Consider the following 26980-nt stretch of genomic DNA (forward strand, 5'->3'; position numbering starts at 1 on the left):
TTTTCTCAGAGGATCTAAGGCGAGCAGTTTGAGCTTACAAAAAAGCTTAATTTTGTTTTAGGTCAGATTGTTGCTCTCTAATTTAGTCAAAAGAAATTTTAAGGCTAGCCATAACACTATTAGGTGTCTATTTGAAATTCAATCCTCTGATCAACCGTTTGGAATAACAGAGCTCTAAAATATTGTTTAACTTAGAAGTCGCAATTTAAAGAATCCATCTTCTGGCCATGGACAATTAGAATTTCCAGTGGTGCTGTTGGTGGGATTGTAAACTAGTTCAACCATTATGGAAAACAGTATGGCAATTCCTCAAGGATCTAAAACTAGATGTACCATATGACCCAGCCATCCCACTACTGGGTATATACCCAAAGGATTATAAATCATGCTGCTATAAAGACACATGCACACGTATGTTTACTGCGGCACTATTCACAATAGCAAAGACTTGGATACAACGCAAATATCCATCTGTGACAGACTGGATTAAGAAAATGTGGCACATATACACCATGGATACTATGCAGCCATAAAAAAGGATGAGTTTGCATCCTTTGTAGGGACATGGATGCAGCTGGAAACCATCATTCTTAGCAAACTATCACAAGAACAGAAAACCAAACACCGCATGTTCTCACTCATAGGTGGGAACTGAACAATGAGATCACTTGGACTCGGGAAGGGGAACATCACACACCAGGGCCTATCATGGGGAGGGGGAAGGGGGGAGGGATTGCATTAGGAGTTTTACCTGATATAAATGACAAATTGATGGGTGCTGACGAGTTGATGGGTGCAGCACACCAACATGGCACAAGTACAAACCTGCATGTTATGCACATGTACCCTAGAACTTAAAGTATAATAAAAAAAAAAAAAGAAATAAGTTTAGAAAAAAAGTCTTAAAACCCAGTAGAAGAGTAAAAATTTATGTTTGAGGAAATAGCCTACAGTGAATCAAAAAGACAAAAAGATGAAAATAGGGGAAAATATATGAATAATTAGAGAAATGATTTAGAGAATCCACTCTGATCTTCAAATAATAGGTGTTCAAGGGAACAAACTAAATGATTATCAAAGAAACAATTCAAGAAAAACTTCAGTAGCCTAAAGATGTTAACTTTTAAGATTGAAAGGGTCAATCAAGCACATAAGAAGCAGATAAAAATTACTCACTAAACACTGATAAATTTTAGGAAAGCAAGGAAAAGGAGAAGATACTAGTTCTCAGAAAGTGAGAACATAGTTAACAATTACTGTTTGTCAAGCTTGGGAAATATCAATGAACAAAAGATTTGTTGAGTCTTTCAATTCATAAACATGATATATCTTTTCACTTATTTAGATATCTTTGGATTATTTTTATCAGTACATTGTGGACTTCAGCATATATATCTTGTTCATGTTTTGTAAAATTTAAGCCTAGTATATTATGTTTTGAGCAATGTAAATGATGTACTTTTAATTTTATTGTCAGATAAAATAACATGTCATATGTTCTTTACAAGTGCATATGAATACAATTGATTTTTGTGTGTCTAAAAAAAAAAAAAAAAAAAAAAAGAATTTCCAGTGGTGTATTGATTCTAAGTGACTCAATCCAACAGCCTCTTCAGTGAAAAACCAATCCCAATAATCTTTTCCCCCACTCCAACAAAATAAAATATGTACACTCAGAAACAGGCTTAGGATAGCAAAAGACTCTTCTTCCCACAGCCCTATCAAAGCAACAAGACTTGGGATGGCAAAAGTCCATGATGGATGGGACTTCTTATGACAAGCCCTCCTGGGAGCTTAACACATTTGGAAAACAAAAGAAAAAATAAAAAACCTCAGGTTCTCAGCCATGTTAAGGCTGGTCACCTAATGTGACTCAAAAATGATTCCTCCCCTGATGGTGGAGACCAAGAGTGAGTGCTCTGACTCCATCACAAATCAAGCCCTCAAGGACATAGGACAAGGTGAGAGAAGACTTTATCCAGTACCTCCCTTTATGAACAACACTGAAGGAAAGAGATAAAGGAAAAGACTATTTCTGGGAGGAAATGGATTAAACAATCAAAATATTCATACCCCAACGTCGCTAAAAAGTACACCAGAATTACTACACCAAGACTAGTCCAACACAAATCTTCTCCCATTGATCAAAATTTGGTGGAGGAAACAGTGACTTTTACCATCCAATTGGAAAAAATGCACAGAGAGAAGCCAGGAAACTGGAGACTAATACATTTTTACCCTTTAGCTGGCTGATTATTTTTCTGCATTTCTGCATGTCCAAAACGAGGTTATGGCAGTAAATCAGGTTTTAGTGGTAATGCAGGTCATGGGGGAAAGAAAGGAAGTTCAGTTAGCAAAGCTGGTCTTGTGTCAGTGAAACCTTGCAGGTAGCAGCCCTCAGAGAAAATCAATGCTAATTTTTTTTATCTTTAAGGTATCAGATTCAGTCCATTTCTCCCTGATCCAGATAAGAGAAGACATGCCTGCATTAATAATGACTGTCTGTGATGTAGATTTTTTTACACAAAAGATAACTGTGCAGGGCCACTTCTATTTGCTGGCCCTCTGACTGGCACACCAAAATTTGTCAAAGAAATATATCGTGGGTTAAAACTATCTTTATTTTCTTCAACAAACTGGTGTTTCTAGAGGTGGAATTGGATGTTCTGCAGTTACAGAACTTTAGCCAATTTAAAGGCCTGCTTCACCATAATGTAGAGCTCCTGTTAGATTTGGATTTGACCAAGTGAAAGGGTTTTGGACATTAGACAGGGTGAAGAGTTGGTCAAATCCAAAGGAAGAATGATAAAAACCAAAACTACAAATAGCTATTGTACTATTTACATACTGTTGAACACTGTAAGCATAAGGAGAGGTTAGAATGAAGTCGTAATAAGCCTTATCCTGCAGTTACCAAATTCTAAAACAAAACCCCAAACCAGCTCCATACTTGAGCAGGGACCAAGCTCTAGTCTGCTCTCCATTGTCACAGGAGCAGGAAACTCATGTTCCTTTTAGGAAGTGAGCAAGGCTCCATAAGGAGAGGAGTTCCATGAAAAAACAAAACTCAGATCTCAAACAAAAAAAAATCTGAGAAAGCAGGGACCTCAAGAGCAAGTAGGATCCAATTCTCAGAAAGTCACATGATTGATCAGAACTAAAGCTCTATAGTTGGTACTGAGCATGAACCATACAAGAAGCTCTGCAGGTCAAAAGTTCTAAACTCCCTTAAGAGGACCCCTTCATGGTTGGCAAAATGTTAACTAAATTGAATGCCCGATTCAAGTTTCTAAATCAATGGAGGTTTACTGGACCAGAGCTTGAGGGCATACCCTGGAAAAACACAAGTTGTAGAAACCCTCTGTGGCTTGTTATGTCTTTGAGGAGGCTTTCAGGAGGCCTGGTATTCATACATGTTCTTAAAGGAGGGAAGACAGGTAGGAAGAGACAAGCAGGGGAAGAATATTTGGTCTCATCTTGTCTTTATTCTGTACATAGAAAGAAAAAGCATTATCAGTGTAAAATCTAACAAACTTTAGTTTTAGGAGCTAGACTTAAATTGCACACCTCAAGTTACAATTGATGTGACCCTGTTTTATGAGAGAATATACATCTTAACATGAAGATGAAAATGAAGAAAAAACCTGCTATGCACCGGGAACCTTTATGTTTGCACTTCATATAATGCTCACAATGACCCTTTAATCAGTTACTATTATCCCTCTATCCCAAAACATCAATGAACTTGTCCCTTATCTTGGAGCCCATTAAAGGTGGAACCAGGACTCAGACTCACATATTTCTGAATCTAAAACTCATGCTTCCAGCAAAAGAAACTATCAACAGAGTGAACAGACAACCTTTAGAAACTATGCATCTGACAAAGGCCTGATATCCAGCATCTATATGGAATTTAAATGAATTTACAAGAAAAAAAAACATTAAAAAATGGGCAAAGGACATGGAGAGACACTTTTTAAAAGAAGTTATACAAGTGGCCAAGAGCACATTAAAAAACTCAATATCACTGATCATTAGAGAAATATAAATCAAAACCACAAGACACTATCTCACACCAATCAGAATGGCTAGTATCAAAAAATAAAAGATAACATGCTGGCAAAGCTGCAGAGAAAAGGGAATGCTTATACACTGTTTGTGGCAGTGTCAATTAGTTCAACCATTGTGGAAAGCAGTGTGACAATTCCTCAAAGAGCTAAACCTAGAACTACTATTTGACCCAGCAATCTCATTACTGGTTATAAACCCAGAGGAATATAAATCATTCTACCATAAAGACACATGCACACAAATTTTCATTGCAGCACTATTTGCTACAGAAAAGACATGGAATCAACCTAAATGCCAATCAATGGAACCTGGATTTTTTTAATGTGGTACATATACACCATGGAATACTATGCATCCATAAAAAAGAAGAATGAGATCTTGTCTATTGCAGGAACATAAATGAAGCTAGAGGATAATATCCTCAGCAAACTAATGCAGGAACCAGAAAATGAAATATTGCATGTGTAGATGGACACTAAATAATGAAAACACATGGACACGATGGGAGCAACACACACCAGGGCCTACTTGAGGGTGGAGGGTGGGAGGCAAAAGAAGAGAAGAAAAAATAGTTATTGAGTATTTGCTTTAGAACCTAATTGATTATATAATCTGTACATCAAACCCCTGTGACATCGGTTTACCTACATAACAGACCTACAGGTGTACCCCTGAAACTAAAATAAGCATTTTTTAAAGCCACAATGAATTTCAAACATCAACAGTTTAATCCTTCTCCAACCAAAATTTTAAGATTTGTTTTGAAAAGAAAACTTTTAATGAGTGAATGAATTAGTTTCTTTTTTCTAAAAGAGTAATAAACTAAAACTCGTATTTCACTCTACACAATTGTACCTCCCAGAATTCAAAGAAAGGAAAGTTGGCTGCCTGTAACAGAAATAACCATACAGACGTCAATGAAGAGACAGGGTCTGAAATGGGCCTAAGGACAAAAAACAATGAAGGAGCCTGATTGTCTGAGTCTGACCGGCAGACCCTGACCCAGTGACAGATGAACAAATATACTCAGACACAAATATCCAGTGAAAGAGCAGGCTGGGCTGCCAAGCCACTCACCCATAGCGAGAAGGTTCAGGAAAGGAGTTAGCAGCACTGGCCCCAATCAGCCAGGTAAGTTTGCATTTATTTAGTACAGATTAAATGACAAACATCTTGAGTACACTCCACCAGAGGGTAATTGACATTATCGACCTCCCGAGTAGAGAGCAATCACGCACCTGCAGATAACCAAAGGTTGTTCTTAAGACCACCTGAGTAAACTCCTCTACAATCCTATGTAGCTAAACCTTTGAAGAGAATTCAGCTGCCTTCAGCCAAATCTTTTACTGAAGCTATGCAAATCCCCGGCCTTCCAAGAAGGTTAGTGACTATTTCCTATAACTATCTTTATAATTTTTCCTCTAAAATCTTTCCCACCACCCTGACTGAATTCCCACATCACCCCCTTTTCTGTTTCTTGTATCAGGCTTTGTTGATTGAAGAGCACAGGTGTGTGCAGCAATAGGTTTGTCAGTTGAGATGGTCATTGCTCTTATTCCGGCTTTGCATCCTAGAATTAGCAAATCACATGTGACAAACATAATTAGCAACAATCTTTTCCAATCACAGAGTGACCTATAGTATTGCTTGACACCTCAGTTCACTGTATGCCATTACTGAGAAACCCCCCTTGGGGGTATGCTAATCCTTTCTAGTCAAGCAGTCACATCCTTTGGGGCTGGGAAGGGAGTGTCTGCCCAGGTGACAGGGCGAAAGAAAGGCGGATCTAAAATATGAGCCCAATAGAGTGTAGCAGGTACACGTTGCAGACAAAGCGAGAGCATAAAAACGATCAATACCCAACACCAGTTGCAATGTACAACAGAGAGCATAGCAAGGAACAAATTATCTGGAGTACATGGTGTCTGTGTCCAGAGCAGGATTCATTCAGCCTCCTGAGTTGTCTTCTTCAGTATCCCCCAAGTAATGTCCGGGGCTTGTGTCCTCTGCGGAAGTCACATCTTCCCGGGCTGCTGGTCCTGTAGGGTCTTTCCTAGGCTGGCTGGAGCTTTTTCTTCCTCTCAACCTTTGATGAGGACATAGTCTCCAGGCTGGTGCTGGTGTACTGGAAATTCTAGGGGTGGTGCCTGTGCTAACAGATCTTTTATAATCTTTTTTTAAAGAGCAGGTTAGTGCTTTAAGAAAAACCTGCTGTGCTTCATTTTAATGTCCAGTTTACAGAAAAACTGGAGGATACTTCTTTAGACAATATGTTTACACACAGAATTTCTTTGACAATTAATGTGCTAAAACTCACTTATACCTTCAAAACAAAAATTATACAACATTTCTTGCATAAATTCCTTTTTTATAACATTTTTCACAACTTTCACAATCTTTGACATGCCTTAACTTTCTGACTTTGTTTTATAACCTTCCTTACTAAAGGTGCATTCTTACAACTTTCTTAATATTTCTTTCTCTTCTTCCTACTTTATCTCTCTTTGTCTTACTTTTTGTGTCTCTTTCTGATCTGTCTCTTCTAGTCTTTCTCTTACTCATTCTTTCCCTTTTAGAGACAAAACGGCTTCAAATTGTTTTTTACTTAAAGGAATCCTGATGATACAAGGATCATAACCTAGTAACTGATTGCATCGTCTGTAGCCCAAATACATGACTTTACTTATTAACTGGATATAGGGAGATAGTGTTTTAGTCCTGGTATGTGAGCAAAAATCCCATTCTAGAAAGCACAGTCCCAGGGTCATCAGTCCTATTAACCCTGTAGGGGGGTGTTTGGTGGGGAAAACAGATGACTGAACTGAATAGAGCAAGTCCTTGTGATCTAGTTGCCTGTGATAGATGGCTTGTTCTATTTCCTCAATCTCCCCTTTTGCTATAGGGGTTAAATATCTGGGAGAATCTAGGGCTGTATTGCCCTTTAAGATAGAAAGCAGGTTTTGCAACTGATAAGTCGTTATGCCCAAGACAGGGCAAAGTCAGTTTATATCGCCCAGAAATTTCTGATAATCATTTGAGGTATGTAAGTTGCTAGTATTTAATTAAACCTTTTGAGGTCTTACTGACGGGGAAGTTAGTATGTACCCCAGATATTTCCAAGGAGAGGACATTTGTACTTTTTCAGGTGCTATGATTAAACCTCTTAACTGTTTTTTCTTTGTTTGCTTGTTTTGGTTTTGGTTTTCAGATTGAGTCTTGCTCTCTCACCAGTCTGGAGTGCAGTGGTATGATCTCGGCTCACTGCAACCTCCACTTCCCGGGTTCAAGTGATTCCCCTGCCTCAGGCACCTGAGTAGCTGGGACTACAGGTGCAGGCTAACATGCCCGGCTAATTTTTGTATTTTAGTAGAGACAGGGTTTCTACTACTGGCCATGTTGGCCAGGACGGTCTCGATCTCCTGACCTCGTGATCCACCTGCCTCGGCCTCCCAAAGTGTTGGGATTACAGATGTGAGCCATCCCGCCCGGTCAACTGTGTATTCTTTATGACAGGGACATGTAAACTTAAAAGTGCTGGCTCTCTTGGGGCTGCCAGTAATATATCACCCATAAAATGAATAATCTTGCAATTAGAAAATTCTTTTCTACTGGGGAGCAAAGCCTGATCTACCTGTTACTGATACTAGGTAGGACTATTCAGCATTCCTGAGGAAGCACTTTCCAATGAAATCAGCAAGTTGGCCTTTCATTATTCATAATTGGTAATGTAAATGCAAAATTTTCTCTGTTCTGTTCTGTGAGAGGAATAGTATAAAAACTGTCTTTTAAGTCAAACACAATTATAGGCCAATCTTGAGGAATCGCCATGGGGGAAGTGGTCCCATAGGCTGTAGATTAGCATTAATAGCACGGAAGTCATGCAAAAGTTTCCATTTGACAGACTTTTGAGAATGACGAAACGGGCGAATTCAAGGGCTGTTAAATGGTTCTATATGGCCGGCTTTTAATTGTTCCTCAACTAATTCAAGGGCTCTTTGTAATTTCTCTCCCTTCAGAGGTCACTGTTCTACCTAATTAAGATTTTGAGAGAGCCACATCAGAAGTAGTGGAGGAAAAACAGTGGCCATAATTATAATTAAATTTAAATTTAAATTTAACAAATTTTAACAGAGAAGTATAATTTGGGATGTTCCTTTTATACAAGGAACACATGAAATTTTAACGTGGGCCGCCCGTGGAGTCGGAGGGCAGCGACCCAAGTCCTTGGCAGCGGTCCCACTGCGCTTGCATAGGCGCCGCTTTTTGTCTGCACCCCTCCCTCCTCCTACAGCTGGACGGACGCTGCCTGCCTGGAGGGACCCTGTCAGCTTGGGCACTGCCCGCTTTTTTCCCTCTGAGCCTTTCCTAAGGCACGACGCCTGCTTGGCTGCACAGCTTTGGCTTTTAATGTCTTTTCTTATCTCTTTATAAACATGCACCTGATTGCCTTATTGATTTTGTATCACTGGGCAGGCTAAAAGCTCCCCTTCTAATGCCGCTTGCTTAAGACCACGTCCCATAGCTGTAGTGTATGCCTTGTCTTTTCTCTTGTTTATTGGGGAGGGGGCTCAGGCAAAACCTCCCTTTCCTCTTTGTTATTTTGGCCAGGTGATAGTGGGGCTGAGGGACTCAGGGGTGGTAAAGTAGGTGATGGTTCTTTCTCCTTCCCCTTTTTAGGCTCTTCTGTGTATAATGGGACCAGAGTCGCCCTCACTAAAGCCCATAGCATTAAAGATGATACTGGGATTCCTTGCTCTTGCGCATGAGGTCAGGAGATTGACACCATCCTGGCTAACATGGTGAAACCCCATCTCTACTAAAAATACAAAAAAATTAGCCAGGCATCCTGGCGGGTGCCTGTAGTCCCAGCGACTCAGGGGGCTGAGGGAAGAGAATGGCGTGAACCCAGGAGATAGAGCTTGCAGTGAGCCGAGGTCGTGCCACTGCACTCCAGCCTGGGTGACAGAACAAGACTCTGTTTCTAAAAAAAAAAAAAAAAAAAAAAAAAAAAGATTTGCTCCCAATTGTTCCCAAACCTCTACGTCTAGCTTACCTTCTTTAGGAAATCATGGGTTAAGGGATACAATTTGCATTACGTCCCTTAATTCAGCCTGCAAAACCGAGGCTTCAGTGGTGTTAAGCAGCTGTTTGAATACTTTTAGATATTGCTTCTGTTGTGCTGATAACTGTTGTCCCGTGATAAAACCCTACCCTGAACAATTCCCTCAAACTTGGAGATCCCAAGCGGGCACCAATGACCTACTGACTTACTGACTTATCGACTTACTGGCTTACCAACTGCACAGTCTGCACCTTCGTTTTTGAGGGTTCTGTCGCGATTATTTGCAGCTATACCTCAGACCTGGACACCAACATGCCAGGTCCTCACATGGGGTACCTACTCTCTGGGCCCATCCAGCAGACCCTGATGCAGCAATGGATCAACAAATACACTCAGACACAAATATCCAGTGAAAGAGCAGGCTTGGTGGCCCTGTCACTCACTGATATCAAGAAGGGTCCTGTAAAGATTTAACAGCAGAGGCCCTGATCAGCCAGGGAAGTTTGCATTTATTTAGTACAGATTAAATGACAAAGGTCTTGAGTGAACACCACTAGAAGGTAATTGACATTTCCGACCTCCCCGAGAGTAGTTCCCCCAGCATAAGATTAAATGTTGGTTTTAGGACCGCCTGAGTAAACAAGCTATTTAGATAAACTCCTCTACATTCCTGTGTACCTATGCCCTAAACTTTTAAGATAATTCAGCTGCCTTCAGCTAAACCTTTTACTGAAGCTATGCAAACCCCCAGACTTCCAAGAAAGTTTGACTATTTCCTATAACTATCTTTATAATTTTTATTCTAAAATATTTCCCACCACCTTGACTGTAGTCCCACAGTTTAGAAGACAGGGAAGGGCATCAGACAAGCAAGAAAAAATTAGAACAAGTTTGGCCATAAGAAAGTAAAATGTTGGTCAGGTCTTTTCAACACAGATGAAAAAAAAAAAAAAAAAAGGGAGATTAGGGCCATGCTATGAGGACACTGAATGGCAGCCTACGTAATGGGAACTTCATCCTACAAATAAGAGAAGTCACTGGAAAGCTTTGAGAAGGTCACAAACATGACAAACAGCATTTCCAGAAAGATTACTCTGACCAGTATTAGGCAAGAGAAGTTGGGAAATGATCTTCAACTTTGGAAACTTAATAGAAATATCTGAAAGATCTATATTTCTTTTCTTTTCATGTTTAATTTTGAAATCATTTCAGACTTTCAAAAACGTTCCAAAATTAGGCGAAGTCCTCATATGCTTTTTATTCAACTTCCCCAAATATTAACATTAAAGATATGCACCTAATAATCAAAATCAATAAATGATTATTAACATTGTAAAATGAATGCCTGTACAGACCTTATCCAAATCCCCTCTATCATCTGACTAATGTCCTTTTTCTGGACCAGGATCCAATCTAGTATCATGTATTGCTCTTCATTGTACTGTTCTCTCAGTCTCCTTTAATCTGGGAGAGTTAGGATTTACCTTTAAGAGCTTCACATTTTTGAAGAGTATTGGTTAGTTATTTTGTAGAATGACTCTTGGTTTGGACTCTTCTAATATTTTCTCATGATTAAACTCAGGTTATACACTTTGTACAAGAATACCACAGGGATGATGCTGCACTTTCTCCATCCATTATATTACAATGCCCTGAGATGTCATTATCTCTGATTACTGGGGATGTCAACTTTGATCACTGGGCTAAAGTTCCTCCACTGCAAAATGACCCTTTTCCTTGAAAGCATTTTTAAACAAACAATCCCTGGACCACAGCACACATCAGCCAAATCAGATACACTTGAGGGATGGTACAGGTATTGGTAGGCTTTAAATGACCTACAAGCGACTCTACCAGTATCTGGAATTGGAAACCTATGGCTTAGACAGTGAAGATTAGAATCCTGAAAATCAGCTAGGAGACCATTCCTAAGGCTTCTCTTTAAAAAAAAAAAAAAATCTAGGCCGGGTGCGGTGGCTCAAGCCTGTAATCCTAGCACTTTGGGAGGCCAAGACGGGCGGATCACGAGGTCGGGAGATCGAGACCATCCTGACTAACGCGGTGAAACTCCGTCTCTACTAAAAAAAAAAAAACCACAAAAATCTAGCCGGGCGAGGTGGCAGGCGCACATAGTCCCAGCTACTCGGGAGGCTGAGGCAGGAGAATGGCGTGAACCCGGGAGGCGGAGCTTGCAGTGAGCTGAGATCCGCCACTGCACTCCAGCCTGGGCGACAGAGCAAGACTCCATCTCAAAAAGAAAAAAATCTAATTCTAAACAAAAGCAAATACATCTGGATTTTGGCATGGACATATGGTAGAGAAATAGAAATCACCTCATGGGGAAAGAGATGAGTGAATAGACTGCAGTCCAATTAAAAAAAAAAAAAAAGCAGAATCGCAGAATCAGGGGTGATGACACTTGCTTGTAATTCCAGCATTTTGGGAGTGAAAGTGGGCAGATCACTTGAGCCCAAAAGTTTCAGACCAGCCTGGGATTTCACCAGCCTGGGTGAAACCCCATCTCTACAGAAACAAACAAAAAATGAGCTAGGCAGGCTGGCACATGCTTGTGATTCCAGCTATCCAGGAGACTGAGACAGGAGGATTACTTGAGCTCACAAGGTTGAGGCTGCAGTCAATTAGGATCTTGCCACTGCACTTCAGCCTGGGTATGAGAGTGAGACCCTCTCTCTTTAAATTAAAAAAAAAAAAAAAGTAAAAGTAATGTTCTAAGGTCAGATCTAGTACAAAAACTGCATCTTATTCTGTGATGTTTAGATGCTATAATTAAAACAGAACATGGAGCTGTTTCCATATGAATAGCTGAAAGATTCTATACTTCTTATGCAGCTGCATCATATTCTATTGTGTAGATAAAAGGTAGCCTGTTTAATTAGCATTGTGCCGGTGAAAGTCTAGGTTGTTCCCAACATTTTGCTGTTAAACAAACAATACAGTGAATAACCCTGATTAGGTGTCATTTTTTATGACTGGGACTGTAATAAATTTTTCCCAGTAAGGTTTGGGAGGCAAAAATATATATTTTTTAAATTTTGACATGCATTAAGAAATGTTTTGTACAAATTTTTATGTTCCCAGAAAAGTAGGGGAGGGTAATATCACCTCAGTTGCTCTCACACAAAGGTCCTGAGTGACAGGACCTTTAGGGACACAGGCACAGGGCCATATCCCTGGTGCCCACACAAGGCAGGGGCATCTGGAGCCTGGGAAGCTGCAGGAAAGGTGAGGGTGCCCTCTAGAGGACAACCTGCTAAGGATCAGAAAGGGGCCAAGGAAGTCGAGCGATTACAGCAGGTCTTAAACTAAGGGCAAGTTCAAGTGGAGGGCATTAAGGTTGAAGGAGCAAGCTGAGGTGAGTGAGTGGTAGAGATTGATGGAAGGAGAAGGTGAAAACCCATCTTGGTTATCTATGATTGGTAGTATAGGGATTTTTGTATATTTTCAAAATTGTATACTGTTGGTTCATTTTTAAAATATGAATAAATCCCAAACTGGACCAAATAACGACACTGCTGGAGTCTCACTTTTGGCCAGGAGAGCTGACAACATCCTGCTTCCCCTGGCCTGGACACTGTCTGACTCAGGGGACTAAACTCTCTCTTAATATGGAGAAGAAGATGTTTTGAACATTCTCACCATTCACCCATTCACCTCACGCACCCATCATCCTCTCAAACCTCTTGCCCATTTCTGGATTTCATTATTAATTTACTGAGCTCTATTTCTGTCCCTCATCCATTCCAATATGTGGTGGGTCCAGGTGGTGGCTTCTGCCCATGATTTTGTTAAAAACAAAAAAAAGACTTTCAAAATTAATTTCCCTGACACCTCCTTAAACTGACCTCCACCTGCAGCCCCATGATCATTACCAGCAGCATTTGGACACTTTTTCTGGTAGTCAGATGCTTTCCATCTCTTATGAGGGTTCATTAGGAAATGTGACCCTCTCCACCCTGCATAAAGATTTCCCAGTAGAAATGAACATAGAGATACTGCCTGTGTGTTCCCAAAGGAAATGGTTTCTATAAGAATATGTGAAAACTGCAATTATAGAAAAGACCACCTAAAACATACTTTACATAGATGATTCTCACCATTCCTTCAAGAGATACATTGTAAAACATGACATTAATAATTATTCTAGAAGAATAAAGCAAGCATACTGTTTTCTCAAATTAATTTTAATAAGGTGGTTCCTCCCATGTGCCCAGGCTAGGTCTCTGAACAAAATTCTCCATCTTCAGTGGCAATGCCCGAGAGGATGACATGGACTTAGGCCTGATATGCAGCCATTCCTGAATATCTTGCCCCTGCTGCAGGACAGCACCAGCCCAGGACTCAAGTCTCCTGCTGAAGAGCTGAGAGAGAAAATGGAATATCCAAAGCCTCTTACTTTTTTCCAGTCCACTGCAATGGGTACCACTGCAGTCCATTTTCTCCTGAGGACACCCACCTGCTGGTCTTTGGCTTCTAAGAGTCAGACCTCCCTGGCTTCTCTGGGTCCCAGCTGCTTTCACTCTGCTGAGCCCTGCTCTTTCCCATGGGGGTTACACCCCTGCCAGGCATGTCCTCCAGCTCCAGCTGACAGGTCAGCCAACATAGAACCAAGAGAATGAACAAAGATTTCAATATCTAGAATGTCCAGCAGAGATGCAACCAGTACAAAAAAATAAAGAAGTAGAGATGCACACATTTTCCCTGACAACACTGTGTCCCAGAGCAATGTCTTCTGTGCCCCTCATTAAGGAGCTCACTGTCCCTCACCACATGGGCAAGTGCTTCCAGGATCTCTCAATTCCTCAATGGGAGGCAACACACATTTTAACACAGTAGCTCAGAAAGGAAGTGGTGACAATTTACCTACTTTGATAAAGTTTCTGAAAACATCCCTACACTGCAAAATTTCCCTATGAAGGAAGACAGAAAAGACTTTCCAATTACAAAACATGGGCCTCCTTGCTTTTCAAAAAAGTACCCTTGAAATAGCCAAAACAATTTTGCCAAAATAAATTGCACAACTTGAACTTTCTTATCTGAAACCTCACAAGACATTACAACTATTAAAAACAGCAGCTGCTGGCATAAGAATACAAATAGTGACCAAAGGGATAGAATCGAGAGTCTTGAAATAAACTCTCACCCTTATAGCTCATTGCTCTTGCATAAGGGTGTCAAGATAATTTAATGGAGGAACAATCATCCTCTCAAATAACGGTGCAGAAACAACTACATAACCACATGCAAAACAAGAAACTTAAAGAACTATGCTTCCAACCATATCAAACAATTATCTAAAAATGGATCAGTGAGTTAATTATAAGATCTATAACCATAAAAACATCTTAGAAAAAGACATAGGGGTAAAACTTAATGACCTCAAAGGTGCAATGGATTCTCAGGTATGACCCCAATGCATGAGAAACAAAAAGGAAAAATAGATAAATTGGGCTACAGATGCAAGCCTTTTATGCATCAAAGGATATTATCAAGAAAATAAAAACATAGAATGACACACAATAGTTGCAAATCACATAGACAATGGTTTCATGCCCAGAATATATAAAGAACTGCTACAACTCAATAACAAAAAGACAAACAACCCAATTTATATAAATGGGCAAAGGACTCAAATAGACATTTCTTCAAAGAAGATATGCGCATCATTAAGAGGAACATGAAAAGAAACTCAGCATCATTAGTCATTAGGAAAATACAAAGTCAAAGCCACAATGAAACCCCACACTACACCTACAAATATGGCTACCATTCTTTTAAAATGTTAAATAACAAGTGAAATCCTTATGTAGAATTTGGAATCCTCATGCATTGCTGGTGAGATTATAAAAAGGTACAGCCACTAGGAGAAACAGTTGTGCTGTTCCTCAAGAAGCTAATCATAGAATTCTCATATGAAACAGCATCCGTTCCTAGGTATATACCCAAAGAATTGAATCCAGGGACTCAAACAGGTACTTGCATGGGAATGTTGATTGCAGCATAACTCCCAAAAGATAAAATGTAAAACAATCAAAGTGTTCATCAACACATGAATAAACAAATGTACTGACACATACAATGGAATGTTTATCTGCCATAAAGAGGATGAGAATCTGACATCCGCTGGAACATGCGTGGACTTTGGAAATATTATGCTAAGTGAAATATGTCAGAAACAAAATAAAATATATGTATAATTCCATTTACATGAAACATCAAGAATAGGCAAATTCAGAGAGATAGAGCAGAGATGATCAATGTCTAGAATGGAAAATACAGGGAGTTATTATTGTTTAAAAGATACAAAGTTTCAGTTTAAAATGATAAAAATTTTCTAGGAAAAATAGTGGTGATGGTAACTGAACATTGTGTGTGTGGTTAATTCCACTTGACTGCACATTTTAAAGTGGTTAAAATGGCACATTATTCACAGAACTGTGAAAAAAAGATTTCTATTATTTAATTCACCCAGGCTAATGTGTCTGTTTTGGCAGCTGAAGGCCATGAATACATCACCTAACCCAGTGTTTTCGATGAAATGTATCAATTTTTCAATCAAGTTAGCTGGAAGCTCCTGTCCCCAAAAGAACCAGAGGTCCCAAAACAAGAGCTCCAGCAGGGGTTCAACCAGCACAGATCCCATAGGGCAGCCTCGATGTCATGCCCTGGATGGCATGTGAGGCTATAGTGATACAACCACAACGTGAAAGTGTAAGTGTTTTTACTACTTAAAGACACTGGGGAGCACAGGGCACAACTGGAGACCACAGATACAGATGTCAGTGAGCCCAGGAAGGGAGGAGAGAAGACACCAGAAAGCCAATGGCTTTAGTAAGTCCAGGTGTTATCTGACAGGTTTCCAGCAGGGAGCTTTAATGGATGTGTGTAAAGCAAGCAGCAAACACTGGGATCACGAGATCATGCTGTGACTGAGAAGTGGTCACTTTAAATGTGAGGGCAAATGTCAAAATTATCCGTTTAAAGAAAGCAGATGGAGAGAAGGGAGCCCAGCACACCAAGCAGGAGAGATGCCTCTAAGATATTATCTCTGGCTACCAACTGGAGAAATTTGAACCAGATACAGTATTGAAAACTGCCATGGTGACCAAGGCCTGCCTCTGATGTGAGGCAAATAAATTTACACCTTAAAAAATTAATGCCAAGGCAGCATGACACTATGAGCACTCATGACATCCAGGGACACCAGCAGGGTGTGGTACTGTGCCCTGGAGTCAGAATCCTGGGTTCTGGTCCCTGGTCATAAGAAAATGAAAATGACTTGTCCCTGCTCCCGTGACATTGATCCTCCTGCCCTGCTGCTCCCTCTTCTGCTCCCAAGCCCATGTGCAGTGCTCAGCCCCAGACATCACTGTCCCAAGGGTATACACAGTGCCGCCTACTGCACACAAACACAAACTCACAGAAGGTGACAAAAATCTGCGTTTGGGACACCCAATTGTGAAAGAGGGAAAACAGTGAACATAGAGCTACAGAGACTGGAACTCATGGGGCTGGAAGGTGATGGAGCGGTAACTTAACATATGTGTGACCTCGTGTGAAATGTGCAGATACTTGTGGAATAAAAGACGCAGCCTGGCCATGACTTCGGCCACCCACACTTCCCTTCCAGTCCACCAGAGGGCGGCAGAGTCCCTCCAGCCTGGAGCCTTTCCAGGGGATGCAGACCTCCCTCATCTGAACCCATAGCCGAGAAGGGTCCACCCTCACCAGGGTCACCTCGGCACAAGTCCTCAACGTCCTCCATGCTCCCCACACGGACTCTGTCAGCTCCTCCCTGACCTGGCAGCCGCCAACCTGACACCACTCCCTCTGCAGGCAGCTCCTGCCCCACACATATGCTCCTTCCCTGGGATCAGCTAAAAAGACATCTCCCAGGGAAACGCTGGTGTATGGGACGCCACATTGAGCGCTTTCCCCTCATGACCTCTCTCCATCCTCATCAACTCTTTCCGTCACTGCTCCCTAAATGCCCGCCCGTGCTCCATCTGTCCTGTGGATCCCTGCAGCATTGGCAATATGTTTTCCAGTGAATTCTATCTGGCTATTCTGGCTGTCAGAAAAGAGCCATCTTCCCTCTGCAAAGGGAGAGGGAAAATCAAAAACCCAGGACAGGGAATATGTTTCTGCTCCAAAACCACCGGCTCTTGCCTGCCCCTTTGCTCTTTCTAGATCATTCTTTAGACTATATACTAACAATGAACAATCTGAAAGGAAATTAAGAAAAGAATTTCAATTTACGTTAACATCAAAAGGAATAAAATATTTTGGAAAAAGTTTAACCCAAAAGTCAAAGGGTTATACCCTGAAAACTCCAAAACATTACTGAAAGAAATGAAAGATGACATCAATATATGGAAAGACACTTCATTTTCATGGATTGGAAAAATCAATATTGTTAGGAAGACAATACTACCCAAAGTGAGCTGCAGATTCAACACAACCCCTACCAGAATCCCACTAACATTTTTTGCAGAATTACAAAAATCTCTCCTAAATCTCACCTGACAGGCTCTTATTAATGACTGCCACGACAGAGACACCGAGAAAAAGATGCAACCATGAAAAGGTGGAAAGTTTTGATGACATAGAAAATAGCAATCAGCCTTTCTCATATCCCAAAGCCTTCAAAAATATACAAGTGCAGCATGGCCAGCATGGAATTGATGAAAACCTAATTACCAAGCTAGAAACATGGTGCGAGAAAAAAAAAAAAAGGGCAAGAATATATCTGGCTTATCACCTCCCACTTTTGCGTACTAATCTGATGCTGAAAAGAAATGCTCACTGGAACATTTTAGATTTTGAATCCTTCAGATTTGGGATGCTAAACCAGTAAGTATGTGACAAATATTTCAGAATCAAAAAATGTCAGAAATTCAAAACACTTTTTGTCCTAAGTCTTATGCATAACAAATACTCAATCTGTGTGAACTGTAGGCATCAAACTGTATGGCAGATCTCTAGAGAGAACCTCCCTGTCTGGCATAACTGAAACTGCACACCCATGAACAACTTCTGATTCTCCCCACTCCCAGTTCCTGGCAACCAGCAGTCTCTTCTCAGATTCACTCTGGAATCCACTTCCATGAGGTCCCCAGAGTAGTCAAACCCATGGAATCGGAGAGTAGAGTGTCCAGTGAAAGAAATATTTGCAAAAGTTCCCCCTAAATTTGTGTCATATCCATCAAACACACATGGTCCATGAGATCCAGATTTCCAGCAGTACATTCCCACCCTTTCCACCAGTCCATTCTGCATGTGCAAATGTCCACATATATTTCTGGACAGGTCCACATAGGCCTCACCTGCCCTCTGCAGAAGGAGAGGAAACTTAAAGAACCCAGAACAGGGAACATGGTTCTGCTCCAAAGCCACCAGCTTGTGCCTGTCCCCTTCACTCTTTCTAGATCATTCCTTGCACTCTGCTCTATCTTTGGAGGTCACTGCTCAAGTAAGTCATCATGGAACACCTGCAAAAACACTGCCCCACCTTGTGCCTCCACTGCCTGATGATTGAACTGACCTCCAGGCTTGACTCTGGACTCCCCTGTCTTATTTCTGCTGAAACATCCAGTCCCAGGCTAGGCTGCTCAGTATCTTCAGGGTTTCAGGACAATGGGAAGTCCCATTATTACTCATCTCTAGAATGTCCTTGGAAATGGAAGCTGCAGAGAAATCACATCTAGGGGGACAAAGTAGGATGGAATTTGGAAGGGGCCCAGGAGTTGCACATTCCAGGTAAGGAACCCAAGGTAAGCCAGCCAATCAGCTGATTAGAGAGGGACTGGGAGGTGTACCAGGGACTGTGACTCCCACTGATGTGTCTGTCCATGACCCAACACTGCTGCTCAATTCACACTTGAGAAAGTCTGTGCTTCCCTAGGACAGACCACGTGGCCTCACAGTCTCTGAGCACTTAGATCATCATGCATCTGTCTTGTGACATGCACCACCTATTGGCTTTCAAGGACTTGGGTGGGCTGAGAGGTGGGAGATTCCAACTCTGATTGAAGGATGTCTGTGGAGGAATCAAAGCTGCCACACAGGACAATCTTCTCTCTGTTATCCACACAGCGGAGCTGCCCAAGCCCTACATCACCAGCAAAAACTTCAACCTCATGGAGAATAAGAATGTTGTAGCCTTAACATGTGAATCTAAGACTCAGAACTATAGCTACGTGTGGTGGGTAAATGATCAGAGCCTCCCCGTCAGTCCTAGGCTAAAGCAACCTGGTGAAAACAGGATCCTCATTCTACCCAATGTCACAAGAAATGACACAGGATCCTATGAATGTGAAATACGGGACCGAGTTGGTGGCATGCGCAGTGACCCAGTCACCCTGAATGTCCTCTGTGAGTATCTTTGGGTCATCTGTGGGCCAGGCCACCAGCTTAAAGCCAAATGACCAGAGGTCAGGCATCTCAGTCTCTCTCAGGTCCAAGTACAGACACTTCTATTTCTGGACACCCGAGCAGGCCATGACTCCCTGCCCTGGGAAAACCTGGGTAGGCACAGCCTTAACCCAGAATATAAGGGGAGGAGATGCTCTTGTCATGGGAGAGTTGGGGTTTACAACCTGTGATGGGAGAAACAGGTGAATACCTCAGGCCTTGGCTCAGTGAACACAGAAGGGGTTTGGCTGGGACTTGAGGGGGTGTCTTGGCTCAGGGGGACACTGTGTCAATTTAAGAGATCAGAAGCATCCCCTTCCCTTGGACGACATCACCGTGGCTTTATTCCCTTTACTCCAGATGGTCCAGACCTCCCCAGCATTTTCTCTTCATTGACCGACTACTGTTCAGGACAAAACCTCTCCTTGTTATGCTTCACGGACTCTAATCCACCGGCAGAGTATACTTGGATGATAAATGGGAAGTTTCTGCAATCAGGACCAAGGCTCCATATCCCCCAAATTACTACAAATCATAGCGGGCTCTATCGTTGCTCTGTTCGTAACTCAGCCACTGGCAGCGAACGTTCCACATTCAAGACGATCAGAGTCTCTGGTAAGTGGATCCCTGCATCATTGGCAGTAGGGTTTTAGGTGGAGTGTATCTGGCTTTCAGAGAAGAGTCAGGAAAACATTTTTATTCCCAGTCTGTGTCCAATGGGCAGAAGCAAATCCTAAATTCTCCTCCTGAACCCTCCCAAATTGTCTCTACAGACTCTCTTCTCCTTCTTTTTCTGTTTTCTCATGGCTGACTTTGTGTCCAGCCTGAGAAAAGTAGGGACAGGGCTTTGAGCCCTATGTGGTGGAAGAGGCTTCACAGAGGTGGAAGAGGCTTCACAGAGGGACAAGAAGGAGAGTCTTCAAGATCAAGTTGCTTTTCGCTGTCACCAACACATCCCTTTCTGCCACATCTTTGTTTTCTTTTACCTACTCCATGAGCTACAAGGAACATCTGAGGCTTTGAAACAAGCTCACATTTTTCCCCCAAATGAGAGGAGGAAGCCCCTTGGATGAGAGAGGAGCAGCTCAGACTGCTTCCTGCTCTGATCCAGGCTTCTCCAGTGACTGGCCCTGCCTGACTCCACCCGGGGTGGGACCAGCATGTGTGGAGAAAGAGCCCTGGTGGCCTGTCCTGAATTTGGCTAAATCGAGCTGCCAGTTGAAGTGAAGCCTAGGCTGCAGGGAAATAAGAAGAGAAGGAGCCTCTGGGCAGACTCTTGAGCTGTGTCCTGGCTCTGAACTCACCAGCTGTATAAGGCTGTGGGCACAGCACGTGGGACACAGCACAGAGGACAGTGAGTGATGCACACTTGGAGAAATAGGGAGATTCACCTCTGGGGTTCTGCATGACAGGAAAGGGGCAATGCCAAAAAGTGTGTATTTATACAGTGTAAGACTACCAGGACACTTTATATATATCTAAGACTTATCATTAACTATTTCTAAGTGTGCAAATTAGTGTTGTGTAACCATCATATTATCCATTTCCAGAACTTCTTCCTTTTACCATATTAAACCTCTGGACCCAAAAACAGTAACTCTCACTCCTTCTCCCCCTAACCCTTAGCCCCCACCATTCTACTTTCTGTCTCTATGTAACTAGCTATTCTATCTTTTATAAATGGAATTATATAATAATTATCCTTTGGTGTCTGGCTTCTTTCAGTTAGCATAATGTCTTCAAGGTTCATCCTTTTTGCACGATGTATTGGAATTTTATTCCTTGTTAAGGTTGAATAGCATTTCGATGTATATAGATACACTTCATTTGCCTACCCACTTATCTTTCAATGGACAGTGGACTTTTCCGTTGCTTCCATTTTTTGGCTATTGTGAGTAATGCTTCTCTGAACATCAATGTGCAAATACTTGTTCAAATTTCTTTCCATTCTATAGGGAGTATGTCCAGAAGTGGAATTGCTGGATCGAATGGTAATTTATTGTTTAATTTTTTGAGAAACAGCCACATCACTTTTTACAGTGGCTATAACATTTCCCATTCCCATCAGTAATGCACCAGAGCTCCAATTTTTCCATCTATTTGAAAACACTTGTTGTTTTGTGTTGCTGTCGTTGTTATTTATCAAAGCCATCCTAAAGTGTGTGAGGTGGTGTCACATTGTGGTTTCGATTTGCGTATCTCTAAGTATTCATGACACTGAGGAACTTTGCATGGGCTTATTGGATATTTGTATATCTTCCTTGGAGAAAACTCTATTTTAATCCTTTGTTCATTTTTTAATTGGGTTTTTGGATATTTGCTGTTGTTGACTTGTAGTTTTTCATGTATTCAGGAAATTAATTTCTTATCATACTTATAATTTGCAAATATTTTTCTCATTTCATGGGTTGCCTTTTTACTTTCTTGATAATGTTCTTTGATATATAAAAGGTTTTGATTTTTATGAAATCCACTTTATCCGTTTTATTTATTGCCTATGCTTTTGTTGTTACAACCAAGAAATCATTGTGAAATCCAATATCATGAAGCTTTTCTCCTATGTTTCCTTCTAAGAGTTGTATAGCTTTTGCTTTTAAATTAGATCTTTGATCTATTGTGGGTTAATTTTTGTATATGGTGTTAGGTAAAGGTTCCACTCATTCTTGCCCTTGGATATCCAGCTTTCCCAATATCATTTGGTCAGAACACTGTCCTTTCCCCATTGAATGATTTTGGCACACTCGATGAAAATCATTTTGCCATATATGCAGGTATTTCTTTCTGGGTTCTTTGTTCTATTTCACTAATTTCCATGTCCTCCTTTATTCCAATACCACACTGTATTGGTTACTGGGGCTTTGTAGTAAATGCTGAAATCAGGAAGTGTGAGTCCTCCAGCCTCATTCTTCCTCTTCAAAGTTGTTTGTCTATTTAGAGTCATGAGATTCAATATGAATTTTAGGGCAGATTTTTCCTTTTCTGCAAAAATGTCACTGAGATTCTGATAGGAATTGTATTGAATCTGCAACTCACTTTTGGTAGCATTGTCTTCCTAACAATATTGAGTCATCTAATTCATGAAAACAAAATGTTTTTCAATTTATTGCTCTCATCATTAAGCAATATTTTATGGATTTCAGGTATAATCATTTCACCTCTTTGGTTAAACTTATTCCTAAACATTTTAACTTTTTGATATTAATACAAATTAAAATTTTTTTCTTAATTTTCCTTCAGATTGTTCATGGTTAGTGTATTGAAATACGACTGATGTTTGAATGTTGATTTTGTATTGTGCAACATTACTGAATTCATTTATTAATTCCAATAGGTTTGTTACATCTTTAGGATTTCCTACATATAAGTTCAAGTTGTCTGTGCACAGAAACAATTTTACTCCTTTCTTCCAGTTTGAATGTCTTTTTTAAAATTCTTGCCTAATTTTTCTGACTAGACCTTTCAATACTACATTGAATAGAAATGTCCAAAGCAGCATCCTTGTCTTTTTCCTGCTCATAAAGGGAAAGCTTTCAGTCTTTCTCCGTTGCATATGATGTTAGCATTTGGTTTTTCACATATTGTCTTTATGTTGAGGTGGTTTCCTTCCATTCTTAGTTAGAATGTTTTTATTATGAAAAAATATTGAATTTCATCAAATACTTTTATTGATTCAATCTTATTACTGATTATAGCTCTGGGCCAGCCCAGGCTGAAATACAGTGGTGTGATTATGGTTCACTGCAGCTTCAACCTCCTGGGCTCAAGCAATTCTCCTTCTTCAGTCTCCCAAGATATGAGGATTATAGATGCATGCCAATATGACCAGCTAATTGGTTTTTAATTTTTTTTGTAGAGAGAGGGTCTCCCCGGGTTACCTATGCTGGTCCAAACACCTGGCCTCAAAAAATCCTCCCATTGTGACTTCCCAAAGGGCTAGGATTAAAATATGACCCACCATGCTCAGACTCCATTTTCTTTCTTTCTTTTTTTTATTATTATACTTTAAGTTCTAGGGTACATGTGCATAACGTGCAGGTTTGTTACATATGTATACTTGTGCCATGTTGGTGTGCGGCACCCCTCAACTCGTCAGCACCCATCAATTCATCATTTATATCAGTTATAACTCCCAATGCAATCACTCCCTCCTCTTCCCCCATGATAGGCCCCGATGTGTGATGTTCCCCTTCCTGAGTCCAAGTGATGTCATTGTTCAGTTCCCACCTATGAGTGAGAACATGCGGTGTTTGGTTTTCTGTTCTTGCGATAGTTTGCTAAGAATGATGATTTCCAGCTGCATCCATGTCCCTACAAAGGACGCAAACTCATCCTTTTTTATGGCTGCATAATATTCCATGGTGTATATGTGCCACATTTTCTTAATCCAGTCTGTCACAGACAGACATATGGGTTGATTCCAAGACTTTGCTATTGTGAATAGTGCCGCAATAAACATACGTGTGCATGTGTCTTTATAGCAGTATGATTTATAATCCTTTGGGTATATACCCAGTAGTGGGATGGCTGGGTCATATGGTACATCTAGATCTAGATCCTTGAGGAATTGCCATACTGTTTTCCATAATGGTTGAACTAGTTTACAATCCACCAACAGTGTAAAAGTGTTCCTATTTCTCCACATCTTCTCCAGCACCTGTTGTTTCCTGACTTTTTAATGATTGCCATTCTAACTGGTGTGAGATGGTATCTTATTGTGGTTTTGATTTGCATTTCTCTGATGGCAAGTGATGATGAGCATTTTTTCATGTGTCTGTTGGCTGTATGAATGTCTTCTTTTGAGAAATGTCTGTTCATATCCTTTGCCCACTTTTTGATGGGGTTGTTTGTTTTTTTCTTGTAAATTTGTTTGAGTTCTTTGTAGATTCTGGATACTAGCCCTTTGTCAGATGAGTAGATTGCAAAAATTTTCTCCCATTCTGTAAGTTGCCTGTTCACTCTAATGGTAGTTTATTTTGCTGTGCAGAAGCTCTTTAGTTTAACCATATCCCATTTGTCAATTTTGGCTTTTGCTGCCGTTGCTTTTGGTGTTTTAGACATGAAGTCCTTGCCCATGCCTATGTCCTGAATGGTACCACCTAGGTTTTCTTCTAGGGTTTTTATGGTATTAGGTCTAACATTTAAGTCTCTAATCCATCTTGAATTAATCCTCGTATAAGGAGTAAGGAAAGGATCCAGTTTCAGCTTTCTACTTATGGCTAGCCAATTTTCCCAGCACCATTTATTAAATAGGGAGTCCTTTCCCCATTTCTTGTTTCTCTCAGGTTTGTCAAAGATCAGATGGCTGTAGATATGTGGTATTATTTCTGAGGACTCTGTTCTGTTCCATTGGTCTATATCTCTGTTTTGGTACCAGTACCATGCTGTTTTGGTTACTGTAGCCTTGTAGTATAGTTTGAAGTCAGGTAGCGTGATGCCTCCAGCTTTGTTCTTTTGACTTAGGATTGTCTTGGCAATGTGGGCTCTTTTTTGGTTCCATATGAACTTTAAAGCAGTGTTTACCAATTCTGTGAAGAAACTCATTGGTAGCTTGATGGGGATGGCATTGAATCTATAAATAACCTTGGGCAGTATGGCCATTTTCATGATATTGATTCTTCCTATCCATGAGCATGGTATTTTTTTCCATTTGTTAGTGTCCTCTTTTATTTCACTGAGCAGTGATTTGTAGTTCTCCTTGAAGAGGTCCTTTACATCCCTTGTAAGTTGGATTCCTAGGTATTTTATTCTCTTTGAAGCAATTGTGAATGGAAGTTCATTCATGATTTGGCTCTCTGTTTGTCTGTTACTGGTGTATAAGAATGCTTGAGATTTTTGCACATTAATTTTGTATCCTGAGACTTTGCTGAAGTTGCTTATCAGCTTAAGGAGATTTTGGGCTGAGACAATGGGGTTTTCTAAATATACAATCATGTCATCTGCAAACAGGGACAATTTGACTTCTTCTTTTCCTAACTGCATACCCTTTATTTCTTTCTCTTGCCTGATTGCCCTAGCCAGAACTTCCAACACTATGTTGAATAGGAGTGGTGAGAGAGGGCGTCCCTGTCTTGTGCCAGTTTTCAAAGGGAATTTTTCCAGTTTTTGCCCATTCAGTATGATATTAGCTGTGGGTTTGTCATAAATAGCTCTCATTATTTTGAGGTACGTTCCATCAATATCGAATTTATTGAGCGTTTTTAGCATGAAGGGCTGTTGAATTTTGTCAAAAGCCTTTTCTGCATCTATTGAGATAATCATGTGGTTCTTGTCTTTGGTTCTGTTTATATGCTGGATTACATTTATTGATTTGCGAATGTTGAACCAGCCTTGCATCCCAGGGATGAAGCCCACTTGATCATGGTGGATAAGCTTTTTGATGTGCTGCTGAATCCGGTTTGCCAGTATTTTATTGAGGATTTTTGCATCGATGTTCATCAGGGATATTGGTCTAAAATTCTCTTTTTTGTTGTGTCTCTGCCAGGCTTTGGTATCAGGATGATGTTGGCCTCATAAAATGAGTTAGGGAGGATTCCCTCTTTTTCAATTGATTGGAATAGTTTCAGAAGGAATGGCACCAGCTCCTCTTTGTACCTCTGGTAGAATTCAGCTGTGAATCCATCTGGTCCTGGACTTTTTTTGGTTGGTAGGCTATTAATTATTGCCTCAATTTCAGAGCCTGCTATTGGTCTATTCAGGAATTCAACTTCTTCCTGGTTGAGTCTTGGAAGAGTGTAAGTGTCCAGGAAATTATCCATTTCTTCTAGATTTTCTAGTTGATTTGCGTAGAGGTGTTTATAGTATTCTCTGATGGTAGTTTGTATTTCTGTGGGGTCGGTGGTGATATCCCCTTTATCATTTTTTATTGCGTCTATTTGATTCTTCTCTCTTTTCTTCTTTATTAGTCTTGCTAGCGGTCTGTCAATTTTGTTGATCTTTTCAAAAAACCAACTCCTGGATTCATTGATTTTTTGGAGGGTTTTTTGTGTCAGACTCCATTTTCATTTCTGATTTTAGTAATTTTAATCTTCTCTCTTTTTTTCTTAGTCTAGTTAATGGTCATCAATTTTGTTGATTTTATTTTGAAGAATCAACTTTGGTTTCATTAGTTTACTGTATTCTTTTTCCATTCTCCATTTTATTTTTACCCACTCTAATCCATATTGTTTCCTTCATTCACTGTGCTTGGGTTTAGTTTGTTCTTCTTTCATATCCTGAAGTATGAGACAGCTTGCTTCATGCCATTCTTTTAAAGGTTTAATGTAGTCAGTGAAACAAGATGCCACACACAGAGGAACCAATGTCAGCTGCTATATTACTACCTTCATCATTAGCCTTCAAGTCAAATAGTCTCAGAATAAAATCTCAGAGCCACCTATTACTAGCCATATGACACCAGGAAAGATTTTACACTACTCT

At 40.6% G+C, this 26980-nt stretch overlaps 1 protein-coding gene across 1 annotated transcript in view; it reads left to right on the forward strand.

The window, feature by feature from the left end:
* LOC111525475 (putative pregnancy-specific beta-1-glycoprotein 7) overlaps positions 1–23485 on the forward strand; it is a 127280-nt gene extending 103795 nt beyond the window's left edge. The window contains 3 exon segments of the mRNA XM_026448292.1: positions 19247–19525; positions 19925–20179; positions 23418–23485. Of these exon segments, the coding sequence (XP_026304077.1) occupies positions 19247–19525; positions 19925–20179; positions 23418–23485 (602 nt within the window).
* Positions 23486–26980: the final 3495 nt, after the last annotated feature.

This window comes from Piliocolobus tephrosceles, chromosome 21 (assembly GCF_002776525.5).
Source record: "Piliocolobus tephrosceles isolate RC106 chromosome 21, ASM277652v3, whole genome shotgun sequence".
NCBI lineage: Eukaryota > Metazoa > Chordata > Mammalia > Primates > Cercopithecidae > Piliocolobus > Piliocolobus tephrosceles.